General features: G+C 39.1%; 1 protein-coding gene across 7 annotated transcripts in view; it reads left to right on the top strand.

Annotated features, from left to right (window-relative positions):
• Positions 1-20,609, top strand: part of LOC139106395 (uncharacterized) — a 96,769-nt gene that overhangs the window by 1,222 nt on the left and 74,938 nt on the right. For 2 of the 7 annotated variants that reach the window (XM_070663137.1, XM_070663134.1), the window contains exon 1: positions 31-5,635. The exons of 1 other annotated variant lie outside the window; for it this stretch is intronic. In XM_070663137.1, coding sequence (XP_070519238.1) covers positions 5,486-5,635 — 150 coding nt within the window. In that variant the 5' untranslated portion in view covers positions 31-5,485. Of the gene's footprint in view, positions 1-30; positions 7,184-20,609 lie in introns of those variants that run through there. 4 more of the 7 variants (XM_070663133.1, XM_070663132.1, XM_070663136.1 and 1 more) reach the window with 4 other exon arrangements.

The raw sequence follows: 20,609 nt of genomic DNA, 5'->3' as shown, positions 1-20,609 counted from the left end.
GCATTTCTGTGTCTGTAGTGCACTGTGTCAGTGTTCCGGAGACTGCGCAGAATTTCGCGGACGCGCGGGCGGATAAGCGTAGATCACGTAGCGCGGTAGCGAGGATACGGGAAAAGGGTGTGAATAGAGGAAGGGAAGCAGTTCGGTTTTTAATCCGTGGATGTAACATCGCGGTGGGGGAACGACTCTCGCCTTCCATCGATACGACTCCACCAGACCTTCGCGAGCGCTCGGTTGCTTTCCATCCCCCTGTGTCTTCCTCCCCTCATTGCAGCGCCCCACCATCGTCCATATCTCCCGCCACCTCGTTTCTCGTCCCGACGTTCTCTCTCCTCCAACATCCTTCGTGCTTCTCGTCAGGCGGGGATTGCTACCGGTGTCTACTAGTGACTTTCATCGTCGGGGGTCGCGTGACACGTGCGTGAAGAAAACCGGTCCTAATCTCAAACGGTTCGACGATTATATAATTCCACCTCGACGTCGCGATCGTGTAATATCGGCGTGGTTCTCGCTCTCGCGGCAAGTCGTGTTGGATCCCTTCTCCCCAAGATATCGGAGATCAGTGATCGTGTTACATGAACTCGTTAATTTATCGTTATCAGACACTTGCTGCGACCGTGCCGACAGCTGTCGTAGACGTTCTCAAGGTGGGGCTGATAACTTGTGCGCGCGTCTTTCTCCGGAGGATCCGGTGTCTTGTGGCGTCTGTTTAGATCGGTTATCATTAAGCAGTTTCCGAGGCTGCAAGCAACTCGCTTTATGGAAAATCTTAATACGGTGTCGGCCATAAATGTGAACGCACCGATCGGAGAGACGATTCACAGGCAACTCGCGGAAGTTAATATTTCATCGTATTACACTGTCAATTTGCAGTTTCACTCTTAAAAAATCCTCTCTGCCTTCGCGTAACTCGCTTCCCCTTACTGGAATGTTAAACAAATTTTTCAAGTAAATTCTCTTTCAGTCTTTAAAAGCCCTTATAATCGTTTCGCGATGAATTACGACAATTCTACAATCAGAAATCGTTTTCTCCTATCGCGTTATTATGGTCCATTATCGTCGCAACGTTTGACATTTTTATTCCATCCACGATATTTGACTTGTCTTTTTTTAATATTCGTTATTGATATTTGATTATCGGGTAAAGAACAATTACATTTCCATTCTAGTGCACGCAAGATAAAATGCATGACGTACGAACCAAGGTATCTCGAAATTAACTTCGCAGCGTCACATCATTAATTCAAACGCAAATTCTCTATAATAAGGCATCCGTAGCCGGGTGGGTTATAAAAAGCTTTAGATCTAGGAAGCAAAGTGACGTTATAATTGGATTGGCTCCAACAGTTTCTTCATTTTAAACGATATGACGTTAAAAGATTCGAGAGAAGAAGACGGTATAATCGCGTAAACCAACATTTAAAAGAATTGCCGTGGAATTGGATCTTCTTTACAGAAATACGATCGTGGCCGAAGAAAGATATAGGAAAAAAAAAGAAAGTTCATAAAAGATTAGCCAGGTTATAAACTCTTTTATAGTGCCGTCTTTTTCATTTTAATTTCAACTAAAGTTAGCGGTGAAAAAAAATCTTCGGAGTTGTTCGCATTGTTTTCGGAACGAATTAATTTCTTAATCGACGTTTTTCTTATTTTATTGTGAATTTCACATCTTGGGTGACATTGTCGAATCGATTAAATATAATAGAGCTTTGCCTTTAATTATTACCAACGAAAATTCTCTTTTCTCTCTTTTAATTTAACTTAATTTTCTAAATAACTTTATTGAAATTATATTTGTGGCGTTGAAAAATCAGAAACTTTATAAATACTATGCTGAACAGTTGATTATTATTAATATTTTTTTAGATATACGTATATATTTTTTTCTTTTTTATTTTATCTTTTTTTTTTAAAGCGAATAAAAGCGCATGGGAATATGTTGTATCTTTTTTCTTGATCTTGGGATATTTCGTCGGCGTAACTTTGATAGAATTTTGTCAGGCTCCCAGTATGTTTTATTTTGGTTTCTTTATAAAGGGATTTATTTTTTGTATAAAATTGATTTGAATACATGATATATGACAGATAAATGAGAATAAATTTGTATTGAAAATAGTATATCCATTACGTTGTGCGTAGGCATTTTTTGATAATTTTGCTAAGACGAGAAGTACCGTTGGAAAGCAATAGCGAGCGTCTAGGTACGATTGTACGTCGTTGGGCTCGTGCGCGATGCAGTTTATGATAATATTTAATCTAGTTAGAGTGAGACAAGTGTATGTAGAGCACACTTATACTCGGGCGTACGAGTTGCCGACTTCTCGAACGTGGTACGGTCGATGATTCCGATTGTGTCGTTGTTGACGACGTAATCCAGTTACAGTCCGAGCTAACCAACGCTACGCCAGTCAGTCAGTCAGTCGCGCATTATTTTGGTCGAGTATTTTTTTTTTTTTTGCGAGTTCGCATTTGGGTCGCAGGATATTCGGTCAGATTTAAGCGTGATCAATCGTTCGAGCGATGACGCTAAGTAATTTTGTCGCGCGCGGAATTTTAATACGATTGCCCGCTAACGACGATGGCCACATTGCCCTCGTCGTTCATTCATCTGACTCGGCATGCCGATGTCATTCATCGAGCATTTCCTGCGTCCGTATCCGATCGCTACCTTGTGGACATTATCGTGCGAGAATCGAAGGAAGTGGAGTCGCGGGGTGCGAGTAAAACGGTCACTTAAATGTCGCGAATATATTCCAAGGGGCAGGTTCGGCTATCGCGCTCGTCGCAACATCGTAATTTCTCTGTTCATCTATCGCGTCCTCTTTCGTTGATCGTTACTCTCGGTGGCTACGAAACTGAATTACGAACGGTGCATCTCGAGAGAGCGTTACACCCGAGAGTGCATTTGTGTCATCCGGACATCTAAAGATCACAGGTCGTCCGCATAGTTATGCATTATGGATCGAAAGGTTCAGAAATTAATGCGTTTTTCTTCATCATTTGCATTCATTGCGTCGCATTGATCTCGCGTCTTTTCGCTGTCCTGACGTTATATGGGTAGTATACCACGGGATTAAATCTCCAAGCGTAAGTCTGTTACGTAGATACGTATTGTTCGTTTAGACGGCCAGAGATGCGCCTGCGTTACGTCATAGATCTCCAAAGAGCCAAGGTCGAAATATCAATATGTATATCAAAGTACCTGCGTTAGGTTACCTCCTTGCATAAAGTTGCTTCATTATCGCTCTTCTGCCTCACGGGATAATCAGAGGCACGCGTGTACGATGAAACATTAAGTGCCACGAGCCACAAGCGCCACGATCCCCCCCGTGAACCTCGCAGTCTCGCACTTTGCAGTCTGTGATATTATATCTATAGTTACGGGTATATTAAAACTTTGCTTAATCGACGAGCGCAGTCATCTTTCACGATTGTTGGACCGTCACGGTGATATTACGGAATTCGGGAAGTGCCGCGAACGACGAGCTTTCAATCTTCCGCTTACCACCGAGACTCGCATCGAAGTGACTCGTATTTCGCGTTTCTTTCGGCCAAGAAATTTAAAAGAGCTCTCATCTTTATCTACGATAAATCTACAAGCGACAATTAGACGGTTACATCGATCCAGCCCTCTGATTTTAATAGTAAAACGAGCTAAAGCCGGGTAGTGGGGACGAAAAAGACAAATTGTGAATTACGTGGAAGACGAGCGATCGAAGACGAAAGCAGGGGGAAGGAACGTATATAAGGAATACAAATATCGTTTCGATCGATTGGCCGAGCTGGGGGGTCGTTTTGCAGCTTCCCCTCGAGTTCTCTCCGACGATTGATATACGTATTCTCACATACGTACACATATATACGTACGAATTGCGTAGGCTTCACTTATGAAAATTTGCAAAGTCCTGATGTACGAATATAAGTGGCAAGCAGCAGACGATCGTTTCTACGGCTGAACGATTTAAATTATCGACGAGTCTAAGTTTCTAGTTATTAATTTATTGGTCGCGAGTGACAACTGAGTGAAGCGCCACGATATCGGAGGATGGAGAGGAATCGGAGGAATACGAGGTCGCACAAGCGTGGAAGGACAGGATTTGCGTCCTCGTACCCGTGCGTTTTCTCTTGAGAAAGCTGTACGACGTGCCCCCGAACACATAATCCGCGCGTTAGACACGTACGCGTCGATTGATCACGAATTATTACCAAACGGAGCTATCGATGTTTCCCGAGCGACGGAGAGACGTGCGTAATATAAGTTTGCCAATCAACGCGAGACCGAGAGATAGAGGGAACGCGGAACGTGTGGGCGCAATTCTCGCGAGAACGAATTTTCAAATTGCTAGACAACGACCGTCGATTAGAAATGTATGCCTTTGTCCCACCGAAAATCGAAAGATATTTGTCGCCCGGAAAGAGGTGAAGAGTTTATTCCGTTGGTTTTCGTTTAATCGCGGAGAGCATTTCGACGCGTAATCTACTCGGCGAGTAAAAAATCTTTCAAGGGAAGGAGTGCCATTATGGAGAAGTGACTGTATCGTAGGATCGAGTACCGAATTGAAAGTTAAGAGAGAACGATTCTTTGTAAAATTCGCCCGAACGGTAAAAGGAACGGTGGGATCAATCGTCGCGATCCGTCGAGCTTTAAAAAAATCGCGAAACGAGCGAGGCGGGGTGGAGCGCGTCGCCACGAACGAAAGCCATTCGGAAACCGGAAAGAAAGAAGAACCATCGGTGAGAAAAGTGAAAGACGCGGAAGCGGGAGGTCACCTACGCGTATACTTTTGCCCTCGTGGGAAATCAGCGGCGGAGGAACGGTGCTGTCTCGAGGACGGAAAATAACGAAACAACCTTATCGTTCTTCGTCACAGCGACTGGGAAATTGGTGACGAGTCGATCGTTGTCACGCCCTGCGAAAACCAAGTCTCTTTTGAATAGAAAGCGCGCCTAGTACGTTCTTCAAAACGACTGGCGAATATCGTAAAGCCTTTGCTAACGACTAACTTAAGTACACGTCAAGGAATTATCAAGCTTCATGGCAGATTTATCGTCGTGCTTCTCTGCGTTTCTCGTTGCTGATCAAAAGAACGGCTCGGTCATCGCACGAAGAAAGGAGCAGAGAGCGCTCCTGAAAATAAAAGCGTAAAGACGGTCGGTATTTTTCGATAGATCGTGGCTCGTAAAGCAATCCGAAAAATTAAAGAGACAAGGTGGCCCGAGAGGCGGGTGAATTCCGAGAGTGAATTGAGAAAGAGTGAAAGAAACGGCGATACGAATATCACAAGGAAAGATATAATCCAACAAAGATTATTTCTTCTTCGTTTCTCTCGTTCACTCTTTGGAAAGTTTCAGCGTGGCAATCTATTCGCGCGTTGCCCTTCACGGTAGCTTAGGGATATCACGAGGGATTCAGGATGTGCCTCGGCTTCGGCCTCGTCTGTGAGATTGTCAGGAGTATCAGACCCTTTATCGGGAACAGGGAGAAATGAAGTTATCAGTGTCGGCTTACACAGCTCAGGCTAGTGCTCACAAGAATCTCTGCAGCTATCAGCAACAGCGGAGCTACGGGGCCACGAATCAAGCCTCCACGGCCCGGACCCCCTCAGACCTTGCAACGGTCCTTCCCCCCCTCAAGGTATGCATACTTTATAACAATTTCTCGTCATTGTCGTATCATCCATTTCAAGTACCGCCTAATGCCTCTAATTTTTATTTCGGCTACGTAATATTTTGACGACCCTTCGATACGATCGTTTATAGATTTAATTAAAGATATATCCGCTAGGTATTGCGTATTTTTTTATCTGTGAGTTTTTTCACTAATTTGTAAAGTCAATTTTTCTTTTCCCAGCTCGTTGTACAGAGTTATATTAAGAGCGAAATAGCGGCGCGAAGCGTCGCGACGAATATACATATGTACATACATTATACTTCATTTCTCTTACTTTTCCGTTAATGTGGGCCATGATGCGTAATACACGAAAACAGCATAAAGCTAGATACAGGATGTCCAAGAACTATATTAAATATTCCAAACATATTATGAAATAATTTTTTTTTTTAAGTAAAAATGTTGAGAGAATCATTATTTGTAGTAGTGCTTAAATATTGTACTATTTGAGAGCAGAATTTAAATAACTGAAAATTTTTGCAACAGGGCAACATCAACTGCTAAATACACTTTTCAATAATTGTACGACACGTTATATGTATGTATAACATTCGTGCGTACTTTTACTTGCAATTTACAGAGTTTACTACACTCGCTGGAAACTATAGTAAAGCGGTATACATATATGTAGATATATTACATTAGGATACATTTAATCTCTAGTTAATTGCTGAAATTTCGTGAGTTAATTTCACCAGCCGTTCAGTTTCAATTAGTACTAATTGTTGTTAGAGCAATGGGATATTTTGATTTGACAGATGATTAGATTTAATTTATCAAAAGTTTTTGGAATTAAGAAATATATTTTATTTGGACAGTGTTATGTAAAAATGAGTTAACGTGATTCCAGCAGATTGTGAAAAATAATAATAGTTTAATCAACGATCTAAATACATTTTTCTTTTAAATATAATTTTATATGATATTGTGTCGTTAAAAAAAAATTATTTTCTTATTATATTTTATTTTTTGTAACGAAATATCGTTACGGTAACTTTTTTTTTTTTTTTTTTAAATAAATGTTAAAGAAAATAATATTATGTAAATGATTAAAATACCAAGCTGTGTTTTATCAATAGATTTAGATAGAAATTAATGAAAAAGTGACATTATTCATAAAAAAAAAAAAGAAATGATAGATGCATAACGCTCATAAACGTATTATTGCACTAAATCGTCCACTTTTATTTTTAGATGATGTATGACGTATGACGTATGAGTATTGTCTTAATATCGAGTGTTGTCTCAATCATCTACTCAAGACCCAGAATGTCGTTAGGTCGAATGTTTGCATAATCGATTCTCTTGAAAATTTCCTTTAAGTTAACTCATCTCTGCATAAAATACCGTCCATTTCACGACGGTCTAATTGCGTGGTATAAAAATTCATGTTGTTTCTTCTATGTGAACGCAGCTCTGAATGTCGCAACGTAAGGGCAAGAGCGCGCGGTCGAAAAAACGGCGCAGTAGAAAATGTCGAAAAGACAGCCGGTGGTTCGTATCTCGCTTCCCGTAAGTGTCATCAGTATTTTTTTTGAGGAAAACTTATATATTGTGCCTGGAAAGTACACATCTACTCGATTGCTTTCTCTCCACTATCTGACTCTGATATTATCGCACGAACGCGTTTATTCTATTCCCCAGCAGTCTACTCTATCTATCAGCAATTGTATCATTTTCCTCTCTTACTATCTGCGAGGCTCGTTTTAAGCGATCTGTTATTTACCGACAGTTTATTCCGTTCTGAGAATTACAGATCGCCTTAATATGGGCCTGGCGTTTATGTAGAAAAATTGCGTAGAAGCTCCTGAGTATTCTAAAAGCGTGTCGCCGTTTCAACATTTTGTATGATATTTGATTGTGGAGATTTGTATATTATATTTTTCGTCGTCCTGTTTGCTTGACTCGTCTATTCTATATGGTGCTGTCTGACGTAGAAATTCCCTGTTCTCGTTTTGATATTTAGAAATAGCGTATTTAATTATGTATCTCGGCAACTGCATAAGGAATTGTCCGTTCGTCGAGTATCACACGTTTTAGTATTATCCAAAATCCCAGCACCCTCTTTTCTATTTAAATCAAGAAATATTTCTCTCTTAGCCTACGCTTCCTTTTTTTTTTTTTTTTTTTTTACTGGAATATTTTCTGTAAATTTAAATTATCTTACCATTTTCTTTCTAATCTGAGATTAAAACTTTTCATTGCATTACACAATCTATATCCTGTGTATACACAAGATTGCTATAATTAATTGCACTGTCAGTATGTCTGCAACTAATTTGTATCGCTGGAATGTTTGCTGCCGTGCGGTTCAACGCGTGTAGAGGAACATGTTTCGGAATGTCATGGTGCAATATTATTTCGACTAGGAAGCGGTTGTGTTAAGCGTATACATCGCGTATACTCGAATTAACATTTCCGAATCAGCATAAATATACATATATATTGATCCTTAATTTTACATCGAACCAAATAAGATGTAATTCGCTCATGTCTGAAACGTATGAATAATTTGTTTAACATTAGGTATTATCGAAAGATTATTGCAAATATTGCATACGCCCACAACATTTTTGCGTTGGCTATCGTAATGTTTTATTTTTGGCGACTTTCATTATGTTACTTTGAGTTAAGAATCTCGAGACAGTCAAACGTACAATTTTTTACTCACGTAACTTTCTGGATATTATTTTTCCAAGATACTTTCACCGAAACTTCAATGTTTCTCTTCCGTTGTAAAAAGTGTACCAAAAATATACTTTTTTTATTTACTCTAAAGTAAAGAAAAAAAAAAAAACTGATTTATTAACACGGGTCGGATTGTATTGAAAAAAACTAGATAGAAAAAAAATTGCAGAATTAGGAACTTATATTTGGCATTCGCAACTCTTTAATTAATTTTTTTGCTGGTCGTAGAGAGAGAAAGAAGTATCAATGAAAATCCTCCAATAATATTTTTATTCGTTTATTATCCTGCTAATGGAATGGGAGTTAATTACACTTTGTTAATTAATATACACAATTTCCGTAATTAAATATCAGTTACACGATGAAAAAAAAGCTTTGGTAAGCTCAATTTTTTGCAATAACAAGCAAGTAAGATAATAAAAGTTTCCATCTTTGAAAAAAAAAAAAAAAAAAAAGAAAAATATTGTGACATCGTTCTAATGTAACATCTTTAAGAAAGCAGCGGGCGTTTTATTGTCGTCGTTGTCGTTTAAACGCCTGAAATGCGTCGTAAAACTTTTACAGGAAAGAGGGTGAGACGTTTGAAATCCGCGTTGGTTTTCCGATTTTTGTATAAACCGCGATGCTAAAGCAAAAGTCTACGTATCCGCGGTAATCCGGGGAAGAAGTCTGAACATTGCATCTGATAATCGATCGTGTGTTGCACCCAAGTGTCCGGCTGATTGAATTGGAAACGGGAGGAAGGGGGGTATGCGAATACGGGGACACGTATCGTTTGGTGGAAGGGAAAATTAATCCTGCATACAAGCCGCACGTCGAATGCTCTCTGCGTCGTGTGCACTCTCTTCCTCTCTCGTGCCGCGCACTCTTTAACCTTCCCGTTAATGTACCGCTCTCGAGAAATAAAGATGTCACGCGCGGTTCGCGCGCAGCGCAGCCCAATTACCGCTGATTGCCCTTCGAACGTTCGCGCACAAAGTGCCCCTACGGGATGGACGGGACGAGAGAATCGGGACAAGCGGTTCGTGTTATACGTCGCGTGACACGAACGATGCCACTTTAATTACGCGTATATACGTATATACTACCCCGAACAAGCGTGCAATCTAAAGCGTTACGTCCGATACGGTATGTCCACTCGTCTGAAAAAAGTTCTACGACTGTATCGCGCAATGTGAAATTTGCCTTGCCTAAATATACAAAGTTAACCGAAGGTTCCCACGATTGCTTCAATCGCGACGCACGATAACGTATGCCATTGCAGCTCCGCGAAGCGGGAGTTTAATAGATTTGTATAGAATTTTTTTAGAACGCTGTAAGAACATTTGAGCGAATTTTCGAATCGCAATTGGGCTCGTCGATTTTTAACGAAAATAGTGAATTATTATCTCTGATTCGACTTGACTGAGAGTTTGTCAACCCCATTGATGCGGTTTCCTGCGTTACTTAATTTCAAAGAGTTTCCTTCTAATTAAAGTATGCAAAAATTAAAAGTCATCGCGACGCAGCTGACTCTTAAAATTTTTCTTTTTTCGACTTCGATGTGTGCGATAGACACGTAGCAGAGCAGAGTATTCTTTGTAAAAAGAGCGTTAGGAACTGTCCCACTCTTTATATTCGGGGAGGAGGGCTTCGTTGACCAATATTTATCGCAGATGGCAAATACGGAATGCCATCGGAATCGTCGAAAGTTGTCGAGTGTCCTATGGGGACAATTTCACGCTTTATGGCGCGATATAACGCTTGTTTGAGTTGCACGAAGAGCGGAATAAGCCTGTGGCGTCTGTGTGCTCGATGTACATAGGAAAGCGAGCTATCGCGAAAATTTCTTAATACCGACGCGGCCGCGTTATGGTGCGCTGTGGCGACGCATTTATTGGGTCGCGTGCCGTTGGGACTTGTATCCAAGTGTCGTTTCCGAGCATGATAACACGTCTCCGGGGATCTCGTCGGAATTCTTACTTTGCTGGCACAGCGACACGGTACTTTTCCTATTTCAACTTCCCCGCTGTATCGTTATGCGCGACGATACGCATCTTCTTCAAATATGCACGACTGGTTTCGTAATAAAGTATTCGCGTAGCTTGTCGAAACTCTTCCGCGTATCGACTATTTAGTCGCATGCGTTGCCGCGCACCCGGCATCGCATTTGTCGAACAAATTGAATTTCTTCCTTTATCTCCGGTATCGTTTTCAATTATTTACTCCCCGCAGATTTAAAATAACAAATTTCGATCGAAGGTATAATCGAAAAGAAGTAGTTGCTTTTTGCTGAAATTCCAGCGCGATATTATGCGAATTTAACGAGCAGTCTCAAGTAACGGAGCATATTTTGCGCAAAAATTATCAGTCGGGCGGTTTACTTGTCTCGTTCGAAACAGTCGTCGCATAAAACTGTCTGGGAAGAGAAGGCGGCGGGTAATGCTGTTTCACGGAAATCAACAAACAAGCGTAACAGTTATGTCGATGTGTAATGCGAGAGAAGACGTTTGTTTGCGCGGACACGCGCGGTTTGCTCGCTCGTTGCACTACCGTACGTGGGTTACGCCTTGCTTCAATTCGAAGGAATACAATATTTTATCTCTAAGCAAAACAGGACGCACTTTAGTAGACGTGTCTCGCGGAAAAAGTATTTTTCGTTCTCGCGGGAGTAAAAATATAAACCGGCGAATATGAATAATACTTGCCCCGGATATGCAAAACTGTGAAAAGTCAAATCCGTAACAGTTGTTTGCTGCAATAAATTGAAGAACGTCAACTCCGTTATACGAAAAAAAAAAAGTGCTTTCGCCTAGATTTGATATTTTTATGGTAGGAGCGTTCTGCGAGTGGATGTACAAAGAGAAAATCTCGGTCGGTCGACAACTGGAAATGACATGATCCGAAATAGGAACGGGATAGGGCATCCGATTAGTTTGCTATGCCAAACCCTGTCAGAACTCGCCTATTGCTCAAATGCGGAGTAGTATTTTCATTTTAGGTGCCTCGCGAAATCCATGCTCGATATAACATTTAACTGAATAGTTGCGTCAACCCCTCATTTCTCCAGAGCTAACGCGACGGATTTTAACACGCGAGTCATTTCTCTCGAGACAATTTTCACGTGACAAATGAGAGTATTATAGAATTAAACGTAATAAGAATAATTACAATTTCTATTCTCGTACTATCTTTCGAAACTAAATTTTTTTTCAACCTGTTTGCGCGAAGGCTCTTTTTTTTCTTTCATATTTTACCTTTGACATGTATTTATAAAAGCATGTTTACAGCGTGCACGAAATAAAAACTTGGTTTGTTCGGATTGCATAGTCCGTTGTTGACATACATATCCGTATCGCAAAATTCAAAAGCGTCGATATTTTACTATAGGGTGTGTGTGAACTAAATCAATTTAAAAAACTAATGCTCGACTATGATATAATACATACATGTATATATAGAAATTCTGTCTTAAAGCTTGGACGATATTCTCGCTTAGTAATTACCTATCTGAATCTTGATCCTACTGGTTCACTAGCTACACGGGTGAAGGATAAACTGTGAGATAGCTACGTGGATTATCTCTCCTGGCTCGTTAAAGCAGGATGATAGTCACTACATATTTACCTTATGTGAGGCATGACAGATAGAGCTTTCTATATCAGCGGTTAAGCCGAGTGCTTAGAAACAGCATACCGACTCTTGCAAAATTTGATCCTATCGATACGTTTGTTCTTTTCTTACAGTCTAATCAGGCGACTGAGGAAATCGTCATTAAAGCTTTGTATCACGTAGGGAGAAGGAGTCTTCGCGTGAATCAAAGTCGTGAGGATCGAATCGGACGAAGATTTCTTATTTCATTTTCTCGACGTTATTTCTTTCATGCAAGATCTCTTTTTCTCGGTTGTACCATTAATAACGATCTGTCTCTGTGTATGAAGGGATTATATATTCTTAGCCGTAAAGTTTTTTCATACGAAATATCAAGCGTGTCCGCGTAGATGATTAGTCTCCAAGGATAGGGGCCGTTATCTTTTTTCTTTCTCTTAAGTGCGTATCAAAACGACACCTGCGGCGTTGGGGGGGAGTAAAAGAGTGAAGCGAGAGCAATGAGTCGTATCAGAAATGACCGAGAGCAAGTTAGAGAACTTTTTGGTAGGTGCAAAGAAAGGCGGCACCCTCTTTCGAAGTCGGTTGATGATGGAAAACGATGGAGAATAGAGAGGAGAAAACTAGGCGGCGACGACGACGGCGGCGGCGGCGGCGGCGGCGGCGTCGCGACGCGTTGCTGTCTCGAAAGAAGAATCGCAAAGTCGCTCGAGCATAGGACCGCCACAACGTTGCACATGGCAACTCCCAGGGAAGATCAATATCCCCACCAATCGTATTTCTCTCTTAACTACGGCACCCTGTCTCTCTGTGGCCGCGCGATATAGTCGACTCTTTCTTTTCCTCGGCATTCTCGTTCACCGTTTTTCTTTATCCACCCCTTTACTCGCGTCTACCCTAACGCGAGAAGACGCTGGCTGCCTTTTTCGTGTCTCGTTCTCTCTCGCTTTCGTGCTGGTTTTCCCCAAATGTGAGATGCTGGGTCACGATTGATCCGCCGGGTATCCCTTTCGGTCAATATTCGACTACGATACTTGAATTAAAAATGCCGAAAAGATATATCGCGTTGTAATTTTTCTACCTGTAATTATTTCTATCTATATTATTACTACTTTACGTTATTCTGGATCTTATCGACGTGAAAGTTACCCGTTTTATTTCATGAGACTTTTATTTGCGTTATCGAAATGGCACTTTTGTTTGTTAGTAAGTCGAAAACGCGGCATTTGCGAGTCAAAAACTAGTCGATGTAAATAACGTGCGCTCTGGTGAAAAGTGTCAAAGAGAAATGCCGTTTGCAGTCACAAAACTGAATGTTCGGACAGGTATTGAATTAAATCGTTTAGGTGGAACACATGGTTAAATGCCCCCACGTCCCTGTAACCTCCCGCCTCCTCGCGTATGCATGTCAGCTGCATTGCCCGCACAAGCATTGGCTTTGCGACGACGAAGCGTTTAGCTTTTAATCGGTAAATGTTACACAGTCTCGAGTATTTTGAAATTATTTTCACATTTCACGATCATTTAGATATTATTCTGATTTTCATCTCTACATTTTTATGATAATGTAACACGATTAAATTCGGTATAATTCTTCATTTCTACATTTTTAATGAGATTTAGTTTTATATCTTATTGTGAATTTAATAGGAAATTAATTAATTACTTTAACAGAAATATTCAAAAAATTTAAGAATTTTTAAAATTTTTTTATCATATATGTTATCGTATTATAACGTATGTACATATGTATATGCGTTTTTTTTTTTTTTAATTTTTAATTTTACACATGTATGCGAACTTTTGTAACGGATAAGGACTTCTTTCCTGGATAGGGTTTACTCGTTTAAAATTCTCTCATGGGGAACTTAGTATCTTCTCTCAGACACGCACAGTCTTGGCTTTCGTCGACTTTCCTTCGTTTTTCCTGTGAACAATGGAAGGAGTCAATCTTACCAAATAGAGATGTTCGCTATTTGTTCTTCCTCGACGAAGTCGCGTTGACACTCCTAAAATATGCATTTACATTTGTTTCTAAAATGGTCCCGGAGAGACTTCTCTTTTCAGAATCGTTTCGTGAAAATAGTCGTGAAAAGCCCGACATTTTCATCATTACCGTCTTTCTTCTTCTGCTAATATTCAGATTAAACTAAGTGTAAAGAATATGAAATACTTGCCGCACATTGGTTACAATAGGAGAAGTAGTTGAAAGTAATAGCTTAGGCTCGAAAATATTTAATAATTAAAATAAAACTGTTGAATTTTTTTATCAAATTTTATTTTATTAGGTTAAATTAATTCATTCGTTTTCAACGTTTTAATTGCTTATTTTGGCGCACTTTTGGATAACTTCTCTCTTGGGCAACTGAAATTTGTATGGCAAAATGAACAAGTTAAAATAAATAACGTGGTATAAAAATACATGCAAATTATATTAAGTTTCCAAGAAGATAGCATTCGGTTGTCTGTTTGATCTCCGTTCGTCCATTTCCAAAGTTTCTTGCAAACGCGTCTCGTGTTTCCGTTTCATTGACTTCGTCCTCTATTCCCTCGAGAATTGTTCTTATTTCAATTCACTAACGCTGAAAAGTCCAACTCCTTCCGAGTTTGAAGCACTTTTCATTTGTCGGTTTCTCACACGATACTAAAAAGGAAAGAGTACTTAATACTCTTAATGAAGATGCTTTGCATTAAGAGGCTTATGTTCCACACATTCCTTCAACACATTGGATTCTGTGTACAATTAAGTTTTATTAATCACTTCTAATTAAAACTCACTTTCCACAAAAAAAAAAAAAAATTAATTTTGTAAAATTATAAAAAAACAATCATTAACAAATATAATATTATAATTATTTAAAATGCTTGTGTTTTGTAACAACGAGCAGACAGATTGAAGTAAGTAATAAAATTATTTTGTAAAACCAGGTCTTGCTTATAAATTTACGATATAATACTCCCGAGGTACTTTTGATGCATCGTGTGAGAAGATCGACATAGTAATATGCACGTTGTTTTTGTTCACGAACCATAAATCTTGCATCTTTTATTTGGGAACGTGTTCCGGGGTTAAACGAAAATCAGAGGCTTTGTTTCGGTAACTGTGCTTGGCACGCGAGCACCTCGGTACAACTAGCACGCTAGCCGAGTGAAAAAGTAAATGCGGGATCGAACGAGGCTTTATCGTATGAAAAAGAACCTGCGTTAATATCGCAATCATGATTTATGACGTTGCGGAAATAATGAACGCTCTTTAATCAGCTTTTTGCGACAATTTTCTAAACGCAATTTATTTATCCATTATTTTTGGTATTACGTGGATCTTATTATGAATTAAAATTATTTTTATTACTTTGTAGATTATACTGAATATTCTTACTTTTTTCGAGCAATATGAAAACTCGATTTACGTTAGTTAATATTAATAATAAGATTTTTTTATATCAACTGCATATTTTTCTGTCGATATTGCGAATTTATTGTTTGAGTTTTTATACGTTTTAGAATGTTTTTTTTTTTTTTATAAAATACATAACTTTAAGTAATTATATGAGCAAATTTTATTAATTAAGACAAACTTTATATCACCGTTGTCTAAGCAATCGCAAAGAATTAGGTGAGATTATACACGAATGCAATATTTTTCTGAGAACCGCGACTGTCTGTCACGCGAAATTAAGAAATAAGAATAATTTTACAATAATTTGTGAAAAAGGAAGAGATTATTAGAAACGCAAAGTTTTTTCGGTTTATTAGAATAAAAAGAAATTATACGATATGTCGCAAATTTTATTTATTAATAACAAGGATAAAAGAAAGTGAAATTGATTTAAACGAGATCCATGTAACAGTGGTGATAGATTTAAAAAATCGCAAAAACTTAAGGGTTGATTTATCTTTTTTCTCGGAAGACATTCAATTGAAAATAATAAATGCTGCCTGTGATTTATTATATTTCTTAATCCTTCAAGTTAGTTTCTTCAACATAATCTACTATTCGGGTTTCGTCCTCGATCGAGCAGTTAGACACGAATTAAAGAGAAAAAAAAGTGAATAACTGAACGCACGCGTGACAGCTGCGAAATTAAGTTCCTTCACTCTGAAAAATCCTGGCATATCCGGCAAGCGCTTTCTGCAAGTGGAGGGCCCTGCTACCGGGGAGAATAATAAATTGCTTGTGGGGAGGGTTCTGTCGCTATAGCACCCTTTGCTCGTTACAGGGTGGGCTTCGTAACAGGCCGACTAGATACGAGGCGCGCTGCTGTTATTTGCATCTCCTTGTAGGGCGCAGACGGGCATTTACATACTTCGTACGTGCAAAAGCGTCGTATCCTTAGTTGGATGTAAGCTCGATACATTGCGCGCCTGTCTTAGCAACAGAGATCGACGCTTTTGTTATTGTTTTTCGCGTGTACGCCAAGTTGAGCGAACAAGACCCATCACGATTTAAAAGCCACAAAGAATTTTGCAATGTCCTTCCGGGTAACGACGGTATTTTCGACACATTGAGAAAAAAGAAAACCGAGCGACGAGAAAGTTCAAGTCATATTTAGAGCTGTCCTAAATACGACCCTCGTCGAATTTCGCGCTTCCGTTTATACAGTATTCTTCTCAGATTCATTTAGCGAAGCTTGTTTTTTTTTTAAATCGTTTTTGTTGCGGATGATTTTTTTTATACAGTCACCTACAACATGCTTGATGGTACAAATATTAATTATTTAAATAAAATTAATGATATAGGACTTTTTTACTGGTCTCTAAAACACTTACTTATCTCTAAGAACTTAATTGTATGCGATAGGATACTCTGCACGTACGTGTTACATTTAAACCGCAGTATCGCTGTATCGTTCAACTTGACATTTGAGATTATTTATCGTAGTTGAGTATTTTTTATATGCGTTTTCTGTGCGCAGAAATTACAAATACATCGTTCCCAAAAAAATTGGACGGGGTTGCGACGCGTTGCTCACGGCAATAAATGCAATTACGGGGATAAAATATTTTCGCTTTCCATTAACCGCCGATTGCACGTAAAATTGCGCCGACGTCGACAGTTAGTCGTAAAAATCCGTGTGCGGCCGGGGACGTTCTCTAAACCACTTTCATATGTCGGTGATCTTCTGATGGAGAACGTAAGCCCTCGGTAGAAAACGCGCTCGTTAAATTGGGTCGTGCAAACTTGGCGAATTAACACGGACAATTACCTCACATAAATTTCGGTCCCAGATTGTTACGCGTGCTACAACTTTACAGAAACCCTACAGAAATTCTGGCCATACAAATATTGAAAATTATTGTATTTGAGGCTGCTATTATTCTTATTTATTTAGTTCATAAATGCGCATATTTTCTACGAGTCTTCGAAATCTGGTTTCTAGATGTTATCTCATTCGAGGGAAATTATTTTAAAATGGAAGCAAGATATTTGTATAAAATATTTTTATATGAGTAAATTAATATGTTTTATTCAATGAGGTAAATTTCGTGTGCGTCGTTAACAACGACACGCAGCTTGCAAGTGCAAAACGCTGTCTTTCTCGCTGATGTGCATTCGTATCTTCTTCAGTTTACCCATTCCAGCGTGTATCGATCGTAGCGTTGCGTCGCTTCGCTTCGCGTCGCGTCGCGTCGTCGTGCACGCCGCGGAAGCCAACATGAGTATGATTTGTTTCAAAATTACTCTCCTGTTTCATAACGGTACTAGTTTGCAGCGCATTTACATCCCCGCCGATGGTTCTCCACAGAATGAAACACGTAAATGGAAATACCTGAATATTTTCTGTTTATATTATACGAAAAAGTTCTTAAGGAACAAAATGTTTGAAAATATTCGATTGATTAAACGTGACGATGCTATCGCGAGCACAAGTTGTACTTCTGCTTTTTTTATTATTATTATTTTATTATTATTTTTGTATATTTTTTTTTTATCAAAGACTACATTTTAATAACTGCAGCAGAAGAGTTTAAAAACTGTGCGATTTTTTAATTACATTTAGGAACAAAATTCTATCGGAAGAATTTGTTTCAAATAAAGTGAAAACTATTATTTTATTTCTAATTGTAAATCAATATTTTTGTCCGGGGAAAAAAAAAAAAGAGAATGAAAAATGGCGAGTAAACTTATCACAACAATTCAGTCTGTTTATCTTGAGACATTTTATAAAATACACATGTCGCGTCGAGGACAGCTTAAAATGAAACGAGGCACTATTCTCGGCAAAGCGACGGTAGCGAGAATTAATTATTACATCACAGCGGACCGTGCTATTTCGTTATATGTATAATGTGAGAGGATTCCTGTCACTTATGTTCCGTCGGATGCTCCGGAAATGCTGGAACGTCGTGTTAAAAGAATCGTTATTGTTACTTATTGCCATTCCGTTGCTCACGATAATTTATAAATGTAGAACGAACGCGAGGTTTTAACAAGGTGGCAGAATTTCAATAACGATCCGTTCCGACGACAACGTTAAGGGGACATTTCTCTGTTGCCCTGAACGGACGTTTCTCTTAAAATCAAAGTAATAATAAATTGCGGAAAAATTAAATAAAGAGATGCTTTAAATTGCACCGAGCAAAGTGGTGGAACTGTAGCTCGTGCTCCTGTGAACGTTTAACGAGGTACAATCACGAGTGCAAACATAGTAAAGAGATATATGTAGGTATGTATTTACATATTACGTTTATTTAGCTTGACGCTTCTCGAGAGCGGCAACAAAATAGATATCTGTCGTAAGTACATCCGCGTACATCCGGCTTTGAACCGGTTAAATAGAAAAAGAGTGTAATCCGCGTCGATGTTCCTAAACGATCTTTCTTGCGTGACGCAGAAATTAGGTTCTGCAAGAATAATCAACTGTTTCCTAGACCGAAGCTGCGCCGGCTAATTATCCAGTTGGCCAGATAAGAACAAACGCGTTTCCGCGCTCTCTCGCTTTTAAAGTTGAACGCGAACGCGAGATAGAAACTGGGGTGGAGTTTATTTCTCAAGTTAAAGTGGCATTAAACGCGGTTGAGAGTTGCGTTGCTACAGGTTTCCATTAAAGGCACAAAGATAGAATTACTTATTAGGGTTTCTTATCATAAAAATATGTTTGCGTAAAATACTTGCGATATGTATTTAAAAAAAATAACAGAGTACAAGCCGGAGTCGAAAGATTTGTGAGACATACCTTTATCTAATGATTTCACGATCTGTTTTCACTGGACCGCGAAATTACTTCCGTTGGTAATTTTTTCGATATTTTACAGTATCCCGGGTTGAAAACATCATCGTAATTGCAAATTACAAATAAAGCTGGAAATTAAGTCAGCAAGTCATTATCGGACGTCACTTCTTTTCCAATATAAATATCGACCTTTCGGAAAGGATGGTGGTTGTATAACATTTAATTAGTCGACGTCGATTTTCGGACTTGAATTTTTTAGCGAAGATCTATAGTTTGGACAAGCAATCGATCGATGAAAAGACTCGAGGGTGACCGAGGCGCTTGGCGACCGTAAAATTCTTCCTAATTGCGTATCCCGTAGTGACGGGAGCTAGCGACTATTTCCGTTTTATGGCTGCGCCCGTCGAACATTTGACGCATCTCGTATCGGCGCGGGTGACGTGATTGCTTCGCGTCGGATTTATCAATCGCTGGGGTTCTAGCCAGAAACGACAGATTTTCGAAGCCAAATCCTTTATTTGTCTGCCTCGTGAACTGCACTGACGCGCCCTCGAAAACTTTCACGTTTGTCACGGTTCCTTTTGATTTATTTAATCCTCAAACCAACATCTTTGACATTCGTCTTTTTCGGTGCTCTTTCTTTTTTTTTTTTTTTTTTTTTTTTTTTTTCTTATATAACCTTTAAATTCTTTAAAACACTACGTACTTACATATCATTACAAATGCAATATAAATAATATAATATTGATACTGCAGCGTTAAAAATATATGCAACATAGAAATAATGCAATAGCACTAATGCTAATTAGATTTTAGTAGAACGGCAGTGAAAATACGTGTTGATATGAATTTTAAATCACAAATCCCTATTGAATATCGGAGACTGATGCTTTGTTTCGAGAGTTAACGATTCACGGTACTTACTATTATACTATCAGTTTCAGAGTGACGCTCTTATAGTTGCAAGTCGTATGATATGTCTTTGTCGTCCAGAAAGCTTGATTAATAATCGAAGTTGGCTGTTACAGTTTTTATCGATAGCACAATGTTCTTAATTGATTCTCATATCGATTTGTAGGAGAAGCTCGTTATCGAATATCCAAGAGGTAAGAGGATTGTGCAAATGATATATATATATATTATATCCTGTTAGTCATGCTTGGCTGTATATATCCTGATCGAGATCTACTTGATAATCCCGCTTTCGCGAGCTTATCAACGATATTTTGCTCTGGGAAAGACATTTTCTCTGGGATACGTATAATGTCGCTTCCGCCAGCGGAACCATATCAAGGGTATAATTCCTAAAGAGGTCAAGATTGATGCATCGATACAACAGATTTTGTCTATTTTATCTTCCCTTAGGGAACTACTCTGTAAGAGGGTCACGATGAAATTCTAATAATTGATGACTAAGCCGAACCATTTCGTCTATTCGTGCACTTTTCTGCGGTACAATACATCGATCCGAGATTTCATATTCGTAT

This window comes from Cardiocondyla obscurior, linkage group LG11 (assembly GCF_019399895.1).
Source record: "Cardiocondyla obscurior isolate alpha-2009 linkage group LG11, Cobs3.1, whole genome shotgun sequence".
Lineage (NCBI taxonomy): Eukaryota > Metazoa > Arthropoda > Insecta > Hymenoptera > Formicidae > Cardiocondyla > Cardiocondyla obscurior.
This window is presented reverse-complemented; position numbering and strand designations above follow the sequence as displayed.